General features: G+C 40.6%; 1 protein-coding gene across 2 annotated transcripts in view; it reads left to right on the plus strand.

Annotated features, from left to right (window-relative positions):
- Positions 1–19,801, plus strand: part of Adam22 (ADAM metallopeptidase domain 22) — a 226,204-nt gene that overhangs the window by 159,479 nt on the left and 46,924 nt on the right. For both annotated transcript variants that reach the window (XM_052173159.1, XM_052173158.1), the window contains exons 8-15: positions 4,260–4,330; positions 7,047–7,121; positions 8,790–8,861; positions 9,592–9,758; positions 11,007–11,091; positions 12,145–12,235; positions 13,060–13,111; positions 18,650–18,749. In XM_052173159.1, coding sequence (XP_052029119.1) covers positions 4,260–4,330; positions 7,047–7,121; positions 8,790–8,861; positions 9,592–9,758; positions 11,007–11,091; positions 12,145–12,235; positions 13,060–13,111; positions 18,650–18,749 — 713 coding nt within the window. The remainder of the gene's footprint in view (positions 1–4,259; positions 4,331–7,046; positions 7,122–8,789; positions 8,862–9,591; positions 9,759–11,006; positions 11,092–12,144; positions 12,236–13,059; positions 13,112–18,649; positions 18,750–19,801) is intronic.

A 19,801-nucleotide genomic window follows, 5' to 3' on the forward strand; every position in this document is an offset into this window, starting at 1 on the left:
AATTTGAAAAAGAATCTGATTCTTAGAAAAGTCTGCCGGTAAACACACAGATATCCCTGCTTTACAAGACACACACTGTGCTTTCAACAACTTTATGAAACTTTATAATGCCACTTACAGGAACAAAATAAATCTTGAATGGCTGTGTTCAAATAAAACTACAGAGTAATAGTTCTTCCTGGAAGCAATCAACATTGATTAATATTTAAAATAATAAAGATCATCCACCAAAGACTTCAATATAGGAGTGCTACAATGTAACCTTGCAAGTTTTTTTTTTTTTTTTTAAATCTTTGTTCAGGGTTCTTTTTCACAGATGATTGTGGAAGTGACAAAACTCTTTCCTTTCCTTTCCTTTCCTTTCCTTTCCTTTCCTTTCCTTTCCTTTCCTTTCCTTTCCTTTCCTTTCCTTTTCCTTTCCTTTCCTTTTCCTTTTCCTTTTCCTTTTCCTTTTCCTTTCCTTTCCTTTCCTTTCCTTTCCTTTTCCTTTTCCTTTCCTTTCCTTTTCCTTTTCCTTTCCTTTCCTTTCCTTTCCTTTCCTTTCCTTTCCTTTCCTTTCCTTTCCTTTCCTTTCCTTTCCTTTCCTTTCCTTTCATTTCCTTCTTTCCTTTCTTTTCCTTTTTTTCTGATAGGGTACAACTCTGTAGCTCACCTTGGCCTCAGCCTTGCAATGATCCTTTGGGCCCAGCCTCCTCAGGGCTGGGTTTGAGGCTGTAAACTTCTATGATCAGACCATTTCTAGTTTTCTAAGCAGAGGTTGCCTCTGTCAATTTTAAGAATGGAATTGTCTTTCAAGATTACTTATAATCTACTATGGCAAACAAGAAGAAAACAAGAAATAGTCATGTGTTTTGTTTTGTTTTTTAATTTTAGGTTGAATATAATTGAACAGTGTTATGGGCACCAGCACCACCTTCAGTTTGCCTGTTGTCTGTTTCCTAGAGATAGAAATTATGTAATTAGGTATTTGACAATTCATTTGACTATAGTTCCTTTTATTTTCTGTGACATGTCTCTCAGGAAAAATGTTCCTTAGAACAAATTTTGGAGAAAAAAAGAATCTTGCTTTCAGTGGACAAGCTGACACTTTAGGAACGATGTGCATAAAACATAAGCCCTGTGTGTGATGGGCTGGGCTCTGCCTGTGCCCTGTTGAATGTATCCATGTCCCTATGTGTCCCTGTTGGGATACAATGTTTTTATTACTGAGCCACTTCCCTATGCAGTTTCCACAGCTTGCCTTCTGCTTCTGCAATTTGTTTTCTGCTTATTTATCCTATTGACTAGCCTTGACTTCAGTTGGATTTCAAATATATAGAACCATGTATTATATTTTGTTTCTTTTGTTTAGCATATGCTTATGGGGTTTATGTTATCAAAAGTAGCAATAGTTTATTGATTTTATGCTGATGGATGCTTAGTTTTTTCCAGTTTGAGGCTATTATTAGTAAGCAACCATGAACATTTCTGTACAAGTTTTCTCTCTTTTTCCACTCTCTGTTTCCCCTCCCCCCTTTATTTCTATTTCTCTAGAAGCATGCTTTTATTTCTTCTATAAACAAGGATGTCCTGGGAAGGTTTATGTGTAGCTTGGGCTCAGTGTCATCAATCCTTTGCTGGTACCTGCTGGTAGCCACACATTGCTGGCCTCACCTCAGAGCCTTGAATTCAGGACATTCGGGGTCAGTTCTGAGACTTCGTTTCCAGCATGTCCCCCAGAGATGCCAAGTTTATTAATCTAAGGATTCTACCTTGAGAATCTTTGTTTTGTGAAAAGCTATTGAGTTGTTTCTTCAAAGTAGTTATAGCATTATATGCTCCCGTCAACACCATGTGGCAGGAGGAAGTGCTCCGAAACTTGAGTACCAGATACTAAGAAACTTCTGCGGTGTTCATGTTTGTCAGCTGTTCTAGTGAGCATGCTGCTGGGCCGGTGAGCTCTCATCTGTGAATCGTTTGACTGGTGATACCTAGGGTATGCATGTACCACATACAAATGCAGAGTTGTCGTTTTCTCTTTTAGTTGTTGCATTGTAGAAGGATTTACATAGTCTGTATTTGACCTCAGCCGAAAATAAAACTAAATGATTAGTAGGTTGAATAAAAGGCCTTTGTTAGATGTATTATTGACACTGAATTATTTGGATTGTCATAAAGTATTCCTTTGACTCTGTTCATTTAGCTACCCATTGTCTGTGTGTCTATCTATCTATCTATCTATCTATCTATCTATCTATCTATCTACAGTCTATCTATTTATTTAGTTTATTTTGAAATCAGACACCATATTTCCTTAAATTTTACCATTTTTCAAATTAATTCAACTCTTCTAGGTCCTTTGCATTTTCATACAGGTTTAGAACCCACTTGCCAGTTTCTATAATTTCTCTTAACTTCTTATTAGATTATATTAAATGTTTATATTAACTGTGGATAAACAGGTTAGCAATAAGTCTACCAATAGCATGTTTCCTCATATATTTAGGGTTTGTTGTTTGTTTTTCATGAGGCCCTGGTTTAATCTCTAGCTAAAAATACAGCAAAACAAAACTAATTCTCAGCCCCTTCCCAATATACCGAATTGCAAAAGGTTAAAATACATAGTTATACTTAAGGTAGGAGCCATGCATAACTGTCCTCTAAGAGGCTCTACCCAGCAGCTGACTGAGACAGATCCAGATACCCACAGCCAAACTGGTTGTAGGCTGGGGACCATTATGGAAGAGTTGGGGGAAGGACTGAAGGCTCTGAAGGGGGGATAGAAAGACCCCACAGGAAGACCAACAGACTCAACTAACCTGGACTGAGGGAGCTCTCAGGGACTCAGCCACCAACCAAAGAGCATAGACAGAGGCCTCTGGCACATACGTAGCAGAGGGCTGCCACATTTGTCCTCAGTGGGAGAGGATACACCAACTCCTACAGGAACTTGATGTGCCAGGGTTGGGGGTAATCCAGGAAGGTCCCAACTCTCTCACAGACAGAGGGGAGCAGACAGGAGGAGAGACTCTGGGGTGGGGGTGGGCAGCATTTGGAATGTAAATAACTAAATAAATTATAAATAAATAAAAACATCACACATCAAAATAATTTCATTCCTTTTTCTCGAGGGCTTTCATGTTTGTTTTTGTTTATTTCAGTGTCTCATGTAGCTCAGCCTTTCTCATGCTATGTAGTTAAGACTTGCTTTCTACTCCTAATCCCACCTCTGCTGCCCTGGAGGACATTCCTGCAAGTGGACTCTAACTAGTCATTATGAGGAAAAAGAGACCAGTGGATGAGTGTCCTCCAACCTTCCTGGCTTTTTGTGGGGAGGGGGGATTACAAATAAAGAAAGACATTAGGTATCAATGTACCTAAGATTGTTTTTATTCATTGAGAATTTCATAATGCATATAATATATTTTGATCATGTTTATCTCCCAGTCCTCCCCTTGACTCCTCCCAGATCAACCCCTACCTCCTCACTCTTATTTTAAAAAGTTATTTTTAAAAAATAATAATCCACTAAATTAAATTTGTTCTACCCATATATTCATATGTGTTTGAGCAACCACACACAGCTAATGTCCACTTATAGGCGTGTCCGTACCATGCGAGCAACCACACACAGCTAATGTCCACTTATAGGCGTGTCCGTACCATGCGTGTCTTTCTGGGTCTGCGTGATCTCACTCAGGATGAATTTTTTTCTTAGTTGCATCTATTTGCATCACTTTATGGAAAGTCTTACCTTACATCTAGCCTAGACCCCAGAGATGAACCTGTCTGCTTGAATAGTTTGTGTGTGACTCTAACCTGCGAGTTAGAGGGCCTCAGATTGCCTCATCGCCCTGCAATGAACAAGCAAGGCCTTAGATAAGGTTCGCCACGGGCCAAGAGGAGTGCCTATGAACTGGACACAACTGAGTCAACATTTTGGTGTCCTCCATTAATTACAAGTGTGCTGTGTTTGCCTCCATTTCTCCTCTTCATTCTGCAGTCCCTAGAGAAGATTAGTGATGGAAGTGGCAGGTGGTCTACTTAGCAAGTCATAAATAAACAATGTGCTGCTATTTATAGTATGGCTATAAAAAATGGCATGAATCAAGACAGATGTGTCTGAACTTTTGTGTGTTGTATTTACCCACTAGATTTATTTATGATTAACATAATAGGGTTATTTAATACACTTGCAAAGAATAAAGAAGAACTAGCAACATTTGCCTGCTATTAAAGAAGTCTGGAAAATGCACTGTTTTGTTTTCATTTCCTTGTAGAATTTCAACGCGTAAACATTACTCCCCCCCAATTTATTTTGAAGCCAAGACTAAAGCGGAGGAAAAGACAGGTATGTGTTTGCAGGTGTATGCCACGATATTTAGAACGTTTAGCAACTGGCAATCCCTTGAGTCTACATTCAGTGTATGTTGGGGTAAGAATTAGTGCAGTCATTTGTGAAGGTGGGGAGACAGGACTGGTGACAGATGCTTGCAAGCAGGAATGGGGGTGCATCCTCTTTTTAAGAGGTGGCTAGAAGATGGAGGATTATGGATTCCTGGTTTCTGTGGGTTGTGACAGCTCTGCTTGAAGCAAGGTCTTTTCCCATGCTCTGATATGAACCATGCCGAAGGCTCTTCTCTGCTGTTCCTGACAGGTATTGAAGCCACAAAGCACGCTGTTCTCACTCTGGCTGCCTTGAGCTTTAGTATATAAATGAGGACATAGCTTTAGCACCGTTCAACTGGACATTACAGTAATAGCAACTGTCTGTAAGGAACCTTAAACCACAGGGGCAGCTACTGTTCTTTCTCCAAGCTCACACATCTGAAGATGGCTTGTTCTGTTTCACATAGTCGACAAATGGCTTGGAATAAAGATCTGGCTGTCAGAGTCAACCCAAATAATGTTGATGATGGTTGGTGGGAATGTCCCTGTGCATGTGACGTAAGGAACACCTGAGGAAGGAAACAGATGGGCATCAAAGTGAATGGTTGAAGGATGTGTGAAGAACTTACTCCATAGAGAGGACAGACAGGGTAATACTCCTCATGCACGGGCTTGTTTCTCATACCCATGTCTGCATATATCTGGTCTACCAAGATTGAGCCTAGCAATGCTCACACAGCAAGCAAGTGTTCTGCCCCGGGGCTAGAGTCTGCTGAAGCTGTCCGGTACAGCCGTGCTTTTGCTTTATATGCAGCGGTAGAACTCCTTCTGTGTCATCCTCCCCAGTAACTGACATGAAGGCCCCTGTTGCCATTGCCTTTACACAGAACAGGTACCGTTTGGTTTCCTATTGTTTTTTGGCAGGGTCTCACTCTGTAGCCTTGGCTGGCTTCAAATGCACAGCATTGGTCCTGCCCTAGACTCCCTAGTGCTGGGATAACAGGCAAACGTTTTCATGCCTGGTTAGACAGACTTGTATGCGAATTATAGTTGTTAATTTTTGTTAAAAACTTAGCATGTTCTTGACCATTTTATAAGAATTTTAACTGTTTAAGTGGGGAATTTGACAGAATATTAACACACTTGCTCCTCATGCTATTCTTCTTAAGAAGGAACTGTTGTGATCTCTATGTGTTGAGGAGGACAGAGGGCGTTGGGCTTAAGAAGGAGCTGGGAATTCTGATTTATACAATCCGGTCTCAGAGCTATCTCTCACTGCACATAGTCTGTGAACCACACCCTCAGAAGCCTGTGTGTTCCACAAACCACTACCTTCTTTAGATACAGACACATGGATGTTTTGAGTCAAATTAAGGTAAAAAATAACTCTCATGAAGATTTAACTTACAAAGTTGCTTGTTATTATGCGTTCTGAGTAGGACACAGTAGGAGAAGGATCCCCTTAGCATGCGCCCTGAAGTTCTTATAAGCATCACAGCTTCCTGTCCTTTGTTAAGAACGGCCTTTAGGGACCCATTAAACTGACTTTGAGTGATTCTCTGTGGTTCGAATGAAAGTCCAAGGCACTGAGAAAAATGCTGGGATTCACCGGAAAGCCTGCTAGGCTGACTAGTAAGCCTCTAGGGAACAGGAAAGATCTTGCCCTCCCAGGACATTTTTTTCCTTTAAAGAATGTTGTCATCGTGTGCAATTTGCTGTTCCTGTTTAGTTTTGAAATTCAAAAATATAGTCCATCATTCTTTGAAGCTGGTGTTGTAAGAATTTTTCTTCTTTTAAAGACTAGAGAATACATTTAGAAAGAGACAAAAATCTATGAAGTAGTATATTTTTAGTTTGTTAAAAATACACCACTCATTCTGGTATTGATTCTGGTTTGATTTGATGCTGTGGCCTCATCACAGAAATAGTCTTTGGGCAAGTGAATAAGGTTTAGTGAAGAAAAAAAAAGGCTATTGAACCATGACATAAAAGAAAAGTCACTTTCTTCACAGGTCTTGTTAATGACTGAATGTCAGGTGGGCAGGGGGGATGGCTGCCTTGAGAGCTTTTGCCCATAATATTGATTGGCTGTAGTTTCGCAAGTGCAGAGGATTTGTTCAACAGAGAGGTGTAGCAATGAAAGACACCCCAAGACTCCTTGGGAGTGTCAGCAATCTGCTGACCACACCTCTGCAGCTTGTGGGGATCCTATGAACCATGCCAGAGGAGACTCCTCAGAAAAAGTCTCAATCCCAACACTGTCAGAAACACTTGGAATTGAACTAAGAGTGCTCTGCCAGTATCATGTTTCCATGCCACTGTGAGATTAAAATGGTTTGATGAAGACAAGCGTAAAGACATAGGCATATGGAGCATGCATTCTTATCTAATTGTGTTTGCGTGAGCGTTCTGGGAAAACCCTGGTCATTTGCTGCACCCCCATGGAAGAAGGAAATCCAGGCGAGAGGACAATGCTATCCTTGTATTTTCATTCTTCATAGGTTTTTCTCAATCCATAGATGTATTGCATCTGCTCAAAACCTCAGGAAATGGATGAGAACCTGAAAGTTAATGCTGAAGGAAAAAGGGAACTTTTGCTTCACTGACTTCTCCCATGCTTCTTTCTAGTTCTCTCAGTGAAGTTTAAAGGCTCAGTTTCTTTGTTCACTGTGTTGCAGCTTCTTCGATTTCCTCGGAATGTAGAGGAGGAAACCAAATACATCGAACTGATGATCGTGAACGATCATCTCATGGTATGATCTGCCTCCTCATTTCTTTCTGTCTTTGCCTGATCCTGGGTGTTGTGTAAATCTATATTTAGAAGAAATGAAAACCTCATCAATTGTGATTAGGAAAAGTCATTTGTGTAAATACATACACACGCTCACAAACATACACATGCTCACACATACTACATATACACATATATACATACATACATATATACATATATACACACACATATATATGTACACATACAAACAAACATACACACACTCACATACATACTCACACACATATACACACATCTATACACATACTCACATATACACTCACAAATATACACACAGATAAACACACAGATATACACACACCACTTTTGGAAACTGCAAGACAATTTTATTAGAATTTAAGACAAACAGGCTGTAAGTATTGGCAACAGCCCATTTATGCTGTCACGTTGTATGTGTGAGGTCTACTATATGCAACAAGCTGTCACACATTGAGAAGAGGAGCTTTAGGGAAGAGTAAACAGGCCCAACGAAGTAGTTTTTTTTTACTAGGAGCAACCTATAAATAGAAAACATGCTTAGGTGGAAGTAACTAGCAATTTTTATAAGGGTTCAAAAATACTAGATATTGTTATATATTAGCTACATATAATAGTGATCTTGTTATAACATGTTGATAATGTACTTTGATCACCTCCTTGTGCCCCCCTCCCCCATTATCTTCTCCCTTTTCTTTAGTCTTAAGAGCCTCTTAAGAGAGCACTTGGCCTCTCAGATTTCCTGTTCCCAAGTGGTTAGGAAGCGCCTTCCACCTGGGACTCCTCTAATACTTGAATCTTTTGTTTAAGCTTGGATTCTGTGCCCCAAGTTAGGTGCTGAGGCTGGTTCTTCCCCCCAGTCCTGCTCATCCCTTCTTTTCTCCATGAGTGTGTGTGTGTGTGTGTGTGTGTGTATGTGTGTGTGTGTGTTGTTTGTTTGTTCCATACAATGTATTTCCCAAGAGCACAGATGAGAATTTTTTTGTAGGAGCACAAGGGCTTATCCACCTTACCTGCCTTATCCACCACTTGTTCTCGGTGCTTGTCATGTGAAGGTGGTACTTTAAAAGGATGGAAATTGGGTTTTATGTGATAAACCCTGACTTAGAAGCCCACAGAGGCCAAGCTAACCCATGACCCATGGGTTACTCTGAGCCATCTCCTTGTGATTTGTACCTCAGGGTTTCTTCTTCCTCCAGGACTACGTAGAACTTGTAGAGTCTTTCACGTGTAGCCACATTTGCATTTACTGTCTCACTTTGCATATCTCATAGATCATAACAACTTTCAAAAGAACCACCCCCTTCCCAAATAAACCTATAGAGTAGATGGAATGGGCCGGTTTTTGCTTGTTCGTTTCTTTGTCTAATATGAGGAGGGGTGTGCTAGGAATTGAACCCAGTGCCTCATGTGCACTGAGCATACATATGTGCACACACATACCGTGTGTGACATTCCAGCCCCTTCATGTGGAAAGTTCTGAACTTTATCTCACACATAAGATGATGTCATCTTTATCTACAGTCGAAGTTTCTACCCTGAGGGTTTTGTACGAAATCCTTTGGAATATTTCTTGTATTTTCTCTTCTATCTTAAGAAGATTATTTCCTGGCGACTTTGAACATCCTTCACTGTTATCTGTTGCTTTCAGTTTAAAAAGCACCGGCTTTCCATTGTATATACAAATACCTATGCGAAGTCTGTGGTGAACATGGCAGACGTGGTGAGTACCAACCCCACTCAGCATCACCCCTGTTGCTAGTGGATGGGCAGGAAGGTGCTGACGTTTGAATTTCTAGAGTTACACGTTAGCCCGGATGACCCCAGAGACCTGGGTGACCTTGCCAGGAACTCTGCTGACTTTCATCTGTCTGGGAAAGTGGGCTGGCCAAAGACGTGCTTGCAGCGTTTTCTTGAGTTTCACACTGTACAGGACAGTGGTTTAGCAAAGATACTTACAGTGTACATCTGGAAATCAGAACAGAGACAGTGCAGGATCTAAGCCTTTGCAGAGATGCCCAGCACCGTTACCAAGCTGCCCACAAAATAATTCCCCTGTCTGCGTTTTCCTCAATATCACACAGGTTGTGATCCTGATAGAATCTTTAGTGTTATGTTTTTTTTGTTAGAGAAACTTAAGGTTTCACAAATTATTTATCTAGGGTGCCAGAAAATGGACTTGGGGAAAGCCTTGAATTGAGCGCAGATATTTGTTAAAAGAAAACCACGTTTGTGTCTAAAATGTGCTTTGTTCATTGCGTTTTCCTTGGCAAATAATTTTATTCAGTGTTCTTTAAGGGAAGTGCATTCAAATTGCAAAACTAATAATCTCCTTTGAGAACACTAATGTGTTTCTAATTAAAACAAAGTTATTTCCATGGAAGGAGCTTTGTAGTGCTTCTTCAACTGATTTTACTGCATGTGTAGCCAGTGCCTTCATCTCTTTAATCTAGATCTATAAAGACCAACTTAAAACTAGGATAGTATTGGTTGCCATGGAAACCTGGGCTGCTGACAACAAGTTCGCCATATCTGAAAACCCACTGGTCACCCTGCGAGAGTTCATGAAATACAGGAGGGATTTTATCAAGGAGAAGGCTGATGCGGTTCATCTGTTCTCGTATGTAACTTTTTAAGTGTGTTTATTCCTTCTGACTCCACATTGAGTGCTCTCTTACTTCTGACTAAAATGTGTCCGTCCTTCTACCACAATACCACTGTGGTGTAACGTGGCCATGTATTTGGAAGATATTTTGAAATATAGATTGCCTGAAAGTGTCATGATATGTAAGTGATTTGAATTGCAATTGCACGTCTATTTCATTAGTTTCCCAATGCTTAATCAGAGCATTCACAGGAAATGTACTGCCACATGCAGGCGGAGCTTTAGCAAGTCAGTGCACTCATTAAGGTCGGAATATTTTAAATGCCACTGTTCTCTCTGGCGTAGGTTCTGAGGTAAGAGCTGTGGCTCTGGAACGTATTGTCTACTTTTTTCTCACTCTTGTGTTCTTTCTTTTAGTATTTAACATATTGACATAACAGCAAAACATATTCTGTAGGATTTTAAGACCTTATCTAAAATCAGAACTATTGAGGACAATTGTGATTAGATGCACTTTGGTTGTTATCTTTAATTTTTATCTAATTTCAAATTCAGAGGTAAGTTGCCAGACTCTGATGAGGAAATTGCCTGTGTGCTTTACCCAGACTCGAGACTTGCATTTTTCTCATTTCCTTTTGAAGTATAAATTGGAGACAGATGGTACTACCAAATACTTGAGGCGTTCAGTATAGCCTCTTAAAAATAACGACACCACGTGAACATTCTTACATAATCCAGCCTGAGTTCAGATTTTATCAGTTGTTCTAATGCTCTTCTATAGCTACGTTTCTGTCTTTGAGCATACAGTACAGGGCTGTGCAGTGTGTTGAATTATCTTCTCCTTTAAGCTAAAAAATTTTTTCTTGGACTTTGTCTATGTTGAATTTGATACTCTTGAAGAATATATACTGATTGTATATTGATGGCTCTTCATTGTAGGAATATCTGATATTTTATCATTTATTATATTTAAGATATTTATTTCGGGCTAAAACTCTACAAAAGTGAGTTTTGTATTTTCAGAGCATCATTATCAGCAATCGATTTTAACAGATATGTTTCTATGTATGTATTGATCACATGGGGAAGCAACCCTTAGAAATCTTTTTTTAAAATCCTATGTGTAAATAATTTTTACATTCCTTCATTACCTGGGTAATATATTGTATGCATTGAAAAGAAATAAGTTAGAAAATAAACTCTGAGAGCGGGTCGGATGTCTGAACTGTGAGCAGTAAACCTTTTCATTTCCTTTTCTGAAAGGGGCGGTCAATTTGAGAGCAGCCGGAGCGGGGCAGCTTATATTGGTGGGATTTGCTCGCTGCTGAGAGGAGGAGGCGTGAATGAAGTAGGTGTGAACATCTGTGCACTACAAAGTGGTATGACGGCAGAAAACGCTCTCCTAATATTTCAGAAACCGTTGTTCAGTAACCACAGTCTCCAGATGCTAGATTGCTCCATGAGTCATCAGGATGGCTCCTCTGTGGGCCCAGAAGACAAACTGTGACTCCATGATAGTACTCACGTTCTGTCTAGAGGAATTTCCAGATTCAGCGGTCCATAGAGAGAGAATCTGTACCATTAACCTTCATTGAAAATAAGAATGAAGCCCGAGTGTTTACATTGTCGAATGAGGATTTTCCAGATTTGAGTAATCTCTGAAGCATTGGGTTGCCACCTAGCAAACCAATGGGATATTTGGATATTTTCTCCTTTTTTGGGGAAAGTCAAAAGGCAGAGAGAAGCTTCCATGGAGAAGGGTTTACTCCTAACTTACTAAACTTAACTACTAAACTTAATGCAAATACTGTGGAGGAAAACGCTCCAACCTTAGGAAGGCCACGCACTGGAAAATTAAAGACGTGATTGGACACAGAGCGTCCCGACTTCCAGACTCTCATTATGTTTGTTTGCTGAAGTTGCTTTCTGCCCCACATGGGACGAAAATGAGTTCCAGACACATATATTTTTATTATGTATTATTCAAAAGTCTAGCTTAGTGCTATGCAGTTATTAAGTTTGTCGGGAATGTTATCAAGTGAAATTTGGAATCAGAATTATATTTGAGATCACTGCTTCTCTGAGTCATACTGTTCCGTCTAGAAACTAATCACATTTGAATGCGTTTGCTACACAGCTTCATCCCCAGTGCGTGGTCAGGATGCTTAGATTATCCATAGGACGTTCAGACTGCTAAAGAGAGCGTTGAGGGTACAGGAGTGCATGCTTATAATCCTACCATAGCCAAGGAGACCGACGCAGGCACCATGAATTTCACACACGGAAAAAGAAAGAAAATGCGTAGAAATGACTTGTTTTCGATTGTTTGTACCATTTTCTCTAGCCCATCCTTAAATAGAAAACAATGTTCATTTACGTATCTTTTGTTTTTGTTTTTCAGTTTGGAAAACCGGATTTAATGGCCGTTACACTTGCTCAGTCATTAGCCCACAATATCGGCATAATCTCAGACAAGAGGAAATTAGCGAGTGGTAAGTTTTAGTCTTGCGTGATTTAGTTATTTTTTATTAAGACAGACAGCCTGTTAAATATTTTCTAGCATGAGATTCTTTTTAATTGGGTTGCTAAAATTTCCTGAGTAGGTAAAGTTACTTCTCTATGAACAATACCATGACAACTGAAGCAACATTGTATCTGTGTTTATTTAATTATTCTAGCATCAATTGTTATAAATATGGATACTCATAATAAGAATTATCTCTTACGGAGAACCATTATTTCCAGACTGATCAAATACCATTTTACATGTATCTGTCTACTCATTTAAATTTCCAGATGTAACAGGACCCCTGTTACAGAAGAAATGGATAGATCATTAAAAAAAAATAGTGTCTTCAGGATTAAATATATGTTAAATAAGAATTAGGATTTTCAAGCCAGGCAGCCAGATTGTGAGGACTTTCTGCCTAAGTGATCAGTACTCTCTCCTGCTTCTCCCAGCGGACCCCACACAGAGGATTTTAACAGGGGGAAGGTACTACAGTGTTTCCCCTAAAAGCTACTGAACCTGGGGATCCTACAGGGATGCCATTAACTTCTCACTATTTCACTGGTATTTGTCTTCCAAGTAGCTGCTTTAAGTGGTTTATAAACATGACCATTTGTTATGCATGGGTCAATGGATATGACCCTCAAGGGGTCCAAATGCGGTTTGGTTTTATAGCCAAAGCATCTAGTGTAAGTACAGTTAGAAAGCAGGTTTCAAAAACTATTTTGGACACAAAATTAAGATAAAATGAAAGCCACCTCAGTGCTGCCACATTTGTAACAGGTGTGTGCATTCCTTGTATCTTAGGTGAGTGTAAATGTGAGGACACCTGGTCCGGGTGCATCATGGGAGACACCGGGTGAGTCACTTCCGCTTTCTCTCCATGTGAATGACGCCGGATAACTCAGGGCATGGAACTGCCCTATGGGTGTTTATGAGAAAAATCAGAAATGAATATTCCTGATGGCCCTGCATATAAAATAGTTTTGCAAAATAACGTCATATTTAAAATAAAACAAAGCAAACAACAAAAACAAACACTCCAAGTTAGTGAGAAGCCAGTAAGAATTTTTTCAGTCTTAGGTCTAATTCTGCTCTATTCTCTCTCTCTCTCTCTCTCTCTCTCTCTCTCTCTCTCTCTCTAAATCTCTCTCTCTAAATCTCTCTCTAAATCTCATTCAATTCAGCTGTTAAATTGATGCTCAAAATGAAACCAAAAATGCAGCCTGTATTTGTGGCTGTATCAGGTCCACGTTGATCGTGTGATAGCTTTGTAGCTCAGGGCCATTGAACAAGAGGTTAGGAAGAAAAGCATAGACTTCTCCGAAAGATTTTCATTTTTACGTGGTCCTGTCTTCTTCACACGCTGTCAGACTTCAATTCTTGTCTTTTATTTCTTTCTGAATCAGTTCTTAGAGCTGCTGCCTTTGTTCCAGACCACACAGCCCTGCTCCAGAGTTCACTTTTCTTCTGCTGTTCTTATTTCGATGGCATCCCCTATGCTCAGGCATTGCCCAGGCTTTGTGCTTTTCCTCCTGACTCCTGCTTCCAGCAGCCTTAAAGGCTATAGAGGAGCAAACTGCTCACACTTGTACCACAGTTTTCTAGGTGAGACACGGACGGTGTTCTCCCTCACTGTTCTTCATGCTCAACAAGGCAGCTGCCATTTTGAGATTGGTCTTGACTCAGGTTCTTTGTAACATTTTCAGTCTTTGTATATGTATATATGTAAAACAGCACTGCTTCTCACACTTTTGATTTGTGAGGTGTCTCATAATGCATATTTTCAAGTCTCGTGCTGTCTTGGATAACAGTATATTTGTTAGTCTGTAATTTCAATATGTAGCATAGTTTGCTAAATACCAGTGTGCTACCCAGAGCTTTTGTGAGACACAACTGTCTGAAGAATAAAATTCTGTCAGGCGGGGTAGCATCCACCTGGAATCCCAGAACCTGGAAGGTGGAGGCAGGAGACCTCGGAGTTAAGGGTTATAGTCTACTTTATTGTGATTTAGAACCAACCTAAGATACATGAGACTGTCTCAAAAAACAAGCAAGTAAAAAGAATAGGGTTCAAGTTTCTTGCTTTAGTGTTTAGATGATTTATATATCCATATCTTTATTCTCACCATCTCATTTCCCATGATTCTATTTTTTATCATAATTGTTTGTGGGTTTCTAGCATTTTTGATTTGCTACAAATTTTTAGCTTCTCCAAATTTGATTAATGTGATTATATTTGAACTTCCAAGTCCTTTTGACTTCCTGAATAAATTGTTTTTCTCTGGACCGTCTCCCCTGTTTTCTCTCTCTAATCTCATTTCTAACCATCTCTGAGGTTTGTCATGATTTTAACCCACACATAATAATTTTCGTATGTGATGTATACATGCCTAGGAGTGTGCAGGTGCTCATGCACATGTGTGCACAAGAGAACCTGGGGACCAGGGATCACCATTGGGTTCTTCCATTATTGCACTTTGCATTCTCTTTTTTGAGATGGGGTCTCTCATTGAACCTGGAGCTCATCAGTTAGGGAGGCTGCCTGGTTGTTCACCTGCTGGCGTTACCTGGCATTTACATGAATGATAGCAATCCAACCTTAGGTCTTGCTGCCTGTGCAGCAGGTACTTTATTTAGCATCTGAACCTCCGCCCACAGTGCTCCCTGCATTATAAAGTAACTATGGTAGCACATACGACTTGGGAGGCAGAGACAGCTAGATTTTTGTAAGTTTGAAGCTAGCTGGGCTTCGGACCAGCCAGAACTAAACAGTGAGGCCCTGTCTCAAATTTTTTTATTTAGTATATATGATTATTTTTGATTAGTGATATTAAATTTGTATAGACAATCTTTATAGTGAGAAGCATAATTACAGAGAAATCTAATAGTCACTTATTTTTTAGATTGGATATTTTCTTTATTTACATTTCAAATGTTTTCCCCTTTCCAGATCTCCCCTTTGGAACTCCCCTATCCTATCTCCCCTCCCCCTGCCTCAAAGAGAGTGCTTCCTCACCTACCCACTCCTGTCCTCCTGCCCTGGCATTCTCCTTCACGGGGGCATCAAACACTCTCAGGCCCAAGGGCCTCTCCTCCCACTGATGCCCAACAAGGCCTCTGTCACATATGTGGTCAGCGCCTTGGGTCGCTCCTTGTGTACTCTTTGGTTGGTGGTCCAGTCCCCGGGAGTTCTGGGGATATGACCTATTGACACTATTGCTCCCTCATGGAGGTGAAAACCCCCGCAGCTCCTTCAGTCCGTTCTCTAAGTCCTCCATTGGAGACCCCTGAGCTCAGTCCAATGGTTGGCTGCAAGCTTCCGCCTCTGTCTGTCAGGCTCTGGCAGGCTCTGTCTCTGTTCAGGAGACAGCCATGTCAGCTTTTCATCAGCAAGCACTTCCCTGTTTCCACAATAGCATCTGTGTTTGGTAGCTGTATATGGGATGGATCCCCAGGTGGGGAAGTCTCTAGATGGCCTTTCCTTCAGTGTCTGCTCCATACGTTGTCTCCCTATTTCCTTCTGTGAGTATTTTCTTTACCCTTCTAAAAAGCACTGAAGCATCCACATTTTGATCTTCCTTCTTCTTAGTCTTCATATGGTCTGTGAATGGAATCTTGGGTATTCTGAGCTTTTAGGCTAATATCCACTTACCAGTGAGTACATACCGTGCTTGTTCCCTTGTGACCGAGTCACCTCACTCAGGATGATATTCTCAAGTTCCATCCATTTGCCTGCTAATTTCACGAAGTCATTGTTTTTAATAGCTGAGTAGTACTCCATTGTGTAAATATACCACATTTTCTGTATCCATTCCTCTGTTGAAGGACATCTGGGTTCTTTCCAACTTCTGGTTATTATAAATAAGGCTGCTATGAACATAGTGGAGCACATGTCTTTAGTACATGTTGGAGCATCTTCTGGGTATATGCCCAGGAGTGGTATAGCTGGGTCCGCTAGTAGTACAATGTCCAATTTTCTGAGGAACCACCAAACTGATTTCCAGAGTGGTTGTACCAGCTTGCAATTTCACCAGTAATGGAGGAATGTTCCTCTTTCTCCACATCCTCAACAGCATCTTCTGTCCCCTGAGGTTTTGATCTTAGCCATTCTGACTGGTATAAGTTGGAATCTCAGGGATGTTTTGATTCACATTTCCTTGATGACTAAGGATGTTGAACATTTCTTTAGGTTCTTCTTAGCCCTTCAAGTTTCCTCAGTTCAGTCTCTGTTTAGCTCTGTTCCCCATTTTTTTTTTAAATACGGTTATTTGGCTCTCTGGAGTCTAACTTCTTGAGTTCTTTGTATATATTGGATCTTAGCCCTCTATCAAATAGTCACTTGAAGATATTAAGAAATATGTAGCTTTTCTCTTAGAATTCTTCATACATTAAATAGATACACCCAAGAGAAAATCCCTTTGTGTAAGTGTTATCTGAAATGCTCTGTAATCTGATCTCTGTTCAGCATCATCTGTGTACCCGTGGGTATGTGGTCTCACTTTGGCTTCCTGACATTCATCAGCACCGATAATGTTGGCAACATGGTTGAAATCGATGCCACCAATTTATGTAAGGATACACTGAATACATTTCATACATTACCCTGAAGGATGGGAGGCAAATTTCTGTGACCTATAAACTTTAACTGTGTACACAAAACATAAAACATTCATTATTAAAATTATAGAAGATTTGTTTTTTCATGACTTCTGAGGGTCCAGACTTCCTGTTGTAAAGTGTTCAGGGTGCTGGGATAGGCTGTGACCCCGGTGAATACAGTTTACAGGACTAAAATCAAAACATATTGTTCCTCCCCATGGGACAGGGTCTCTTGTGCCCCGTGCTGGCCTTGAGTTTGTCCTCCGTGTGCCTTTACTCCTGGAGGTCTGGGATTTGAGGCATGTACTGCTGTGACTAACTTCAAACAAGACTTTGACATCTAAGGCTCTTCCATGCCCTTCTATTGATCCTATTTATTCTATTTAGTGTTTACTTGACCATTCTCTTGTCAACATTTGAGTTATATTCACGTTCTTTCTATTTACATTATGTCACTATAAGTGGTTGTGCATATAGCTATTTTGTAAGGAAAAAAAAACCCCTAAAACCAAGAATGACTGGTCCAAAAGTGTATCTTAAGAATTCTTTTATTTTATTCAAAATATTCTTCATTTATATTTCAAATGCTAAAACCTTTCCGGGTTCCCCCCTCCCCCAAAACCCCAACCCCTCCTCCTACCCCCTGCCTCCAAGTATTTGCTCCTCCACCAGCCCCATTTCCCCCTTGCATCTATTGAACCTTCACAGGACCAAGGACCTCTCCTCCCACTGATGCCTGACCAGGCATTCCTCTGCCACACTTTTGGCTGGAACCATGTGTGCCCCTTTGTTGATGGTTTAGTTCCTGGGAGTCTGGGGTGTCTGGGTAGCCAACATCTTTGTTTTTCCTATGGGGCTGTAAACCCCTTCAGCTCCTCTGGACCACCCTCTAACTCCTCCATTAGGGACCCCACGCTCAGTCCAATGGTTGGCTGCTAGCATCTGCCTCTGTATGTGTAAGGCTCTGGCAGGGCCCCTCTGGAGACAACCATAGCAGGCTCCTTTCCGTATGCACTTCTTGTCATCCATAATAGTGTCGGGGTCTGGTGACTGTTTATAGGATGAATCCCCAGGTAGGGCAATCTCTGGGTGACCTTCAGTCTTTGCTCCACACGTTGTCTCTTCACTCTGGACCATTTATCACCCTTTTTTCTGTTACATAATTTTAAAACAACTTCAAACTTTAGAAATGTCCCAAGATCAGTAGGAAAGATCCCATTGTTTCCCTTACTCATAGGCTGCTAGTTTGCTGCTCCACCGTTCTCAAACTGTTGGGGTGCATTTCCTGTAGCAGGAACCCTCCCTCCCTCCAGCCAGCCACGGTGGAGTGGGAGAACCATCCATCTCCACATCCAGGACTGACCCATATTCCAGAAGAGTCATTTACAGCTGAAGCTGCAGAATACAGCATCACATTAGGCTTTATTTCCTTGCCTACCTTCAGTCTGGAACAGTCCTTTAAATTTTTCTTTGACTTTTGTGTCCTGACACATATTATCAATTAGAGGCCATATATTCTAAATTATAAATTCTGTAGAATTCTCTGATGTTTAATTTGTAGCTAGCTACACATTATTCATTGATTAGGAAACAAAAGTTTCTCGTCTTTGGGTTAAATTATGGGTGCTATGCAAATAAGCAAGCAATGAATAGCTAGTACATGTTGCTAAATGAAGCATTTGGACACGTAATGGTTGATGAATGTGTAATCTTAACACTGTGAAAAAGTAAGTCTGGTAAAGAGACAAGGGAGGCTCACACTGTGACAAGACACTCACTGTCTGTTCTCCTGCAGCTACTACCTCCCGAAAAAGTTCACTCAGTGCAATATTGAGGAATATCATGACTTCCTGAATAGTGGTGGGGGTACCTGCCTGTTCAACAAGCCTTCCAAGGTAATAAGGTGATCAAGACTGATGATTTATCAATCATGGCACACTGCTGCCAACACCAGTTTACCAGTGTCTGCTGGATCTACAAAAGAGAATTTGGCCAGATGCGTTCCACGTCTTTCTTTCAAGACCAGCTCTAATCTGGGACAGCTGGGGTTATTCTGATGGTATAGCTAGCTGACAGAAGTTACCGGAGATTTTGTTTTGTTTTCTTTCATCCTTTCTAGCTACAAAAGTGTGGATATTTATTTTCACTCTGTAACATGAAAACTTTGGTAAACTTCTAAATTAATATTATACAGCTAGGTAATAGCAATTGCAGTGCACTAAACGTTACACGTCACCATAGGACAAACTATTTAAATGACAAAAAATTATGGCAGTTAAAAGGTAAAACAGGCTTAAAAATATTCTTGTGATCAGGTCAAAACTAGTTTTAATTCCAAGAGCTAATTGTTACTGCTATTCTCTGCAAATTTGCGTCCACAGCCATAGTCATGTTTTATACTGAACCGGTTAGTAGGCATAGTCATTTTGTGATCACTTTCTGATCTAAAAGAAACTTTGTTCACAAATCACATTCAGACCCTGGCCTGGGAGGCTCACGCCCGTAATGTCAGCACTCGGGAAGCTAAGAAACCAAGCTCACCATGTGTTCAAAGCCAGCTTGGGCTACGGAGACAGAGCTACTTAACCAAAGATAATTAAAACAAAACAAAACCCCCAAGTTTAGCGGGAGTTTTCCACTATTATTCTTTATGCTCTTCAAGTAGGTAGCACGCATCCAACCACCCACCCAGCAGTATTTGGATCTGTGAATGAAAGATATACACACCTTAGCTTATTTTTGAAATGTCTTGGCTAACTCAATGACTGGGCAGTTCTAACCCTTCTCTTGCTATCCTAGGCCCAATTAGGGAAGTGGTCAGTGGCCAATTACCCCAAATCACACATGACTGGTTGACTTTATCGCCCGCAACTTTTACATCCATCTGTCTCTATCTCCTGAGTCATGGCAAATCTCTCTCCTCCATGTCCTCATATCCAAATCTATG

The sequence above is a fragment of the Apodemus sylvaticus genome, chromosome 2, assembly GCF_947179515.1.
Source record: "Apodemus sylvaticus chromosome 2, mApoSyl1.1, whole genome shotgun sequence".
NCBI classification, from domain to species: domain Eukaryota; kingdom Metazoa; phylum Chordata; class Mammalia; order Rodentia; family Muridae; genus Apodemus; species Apodemus sylvaticus.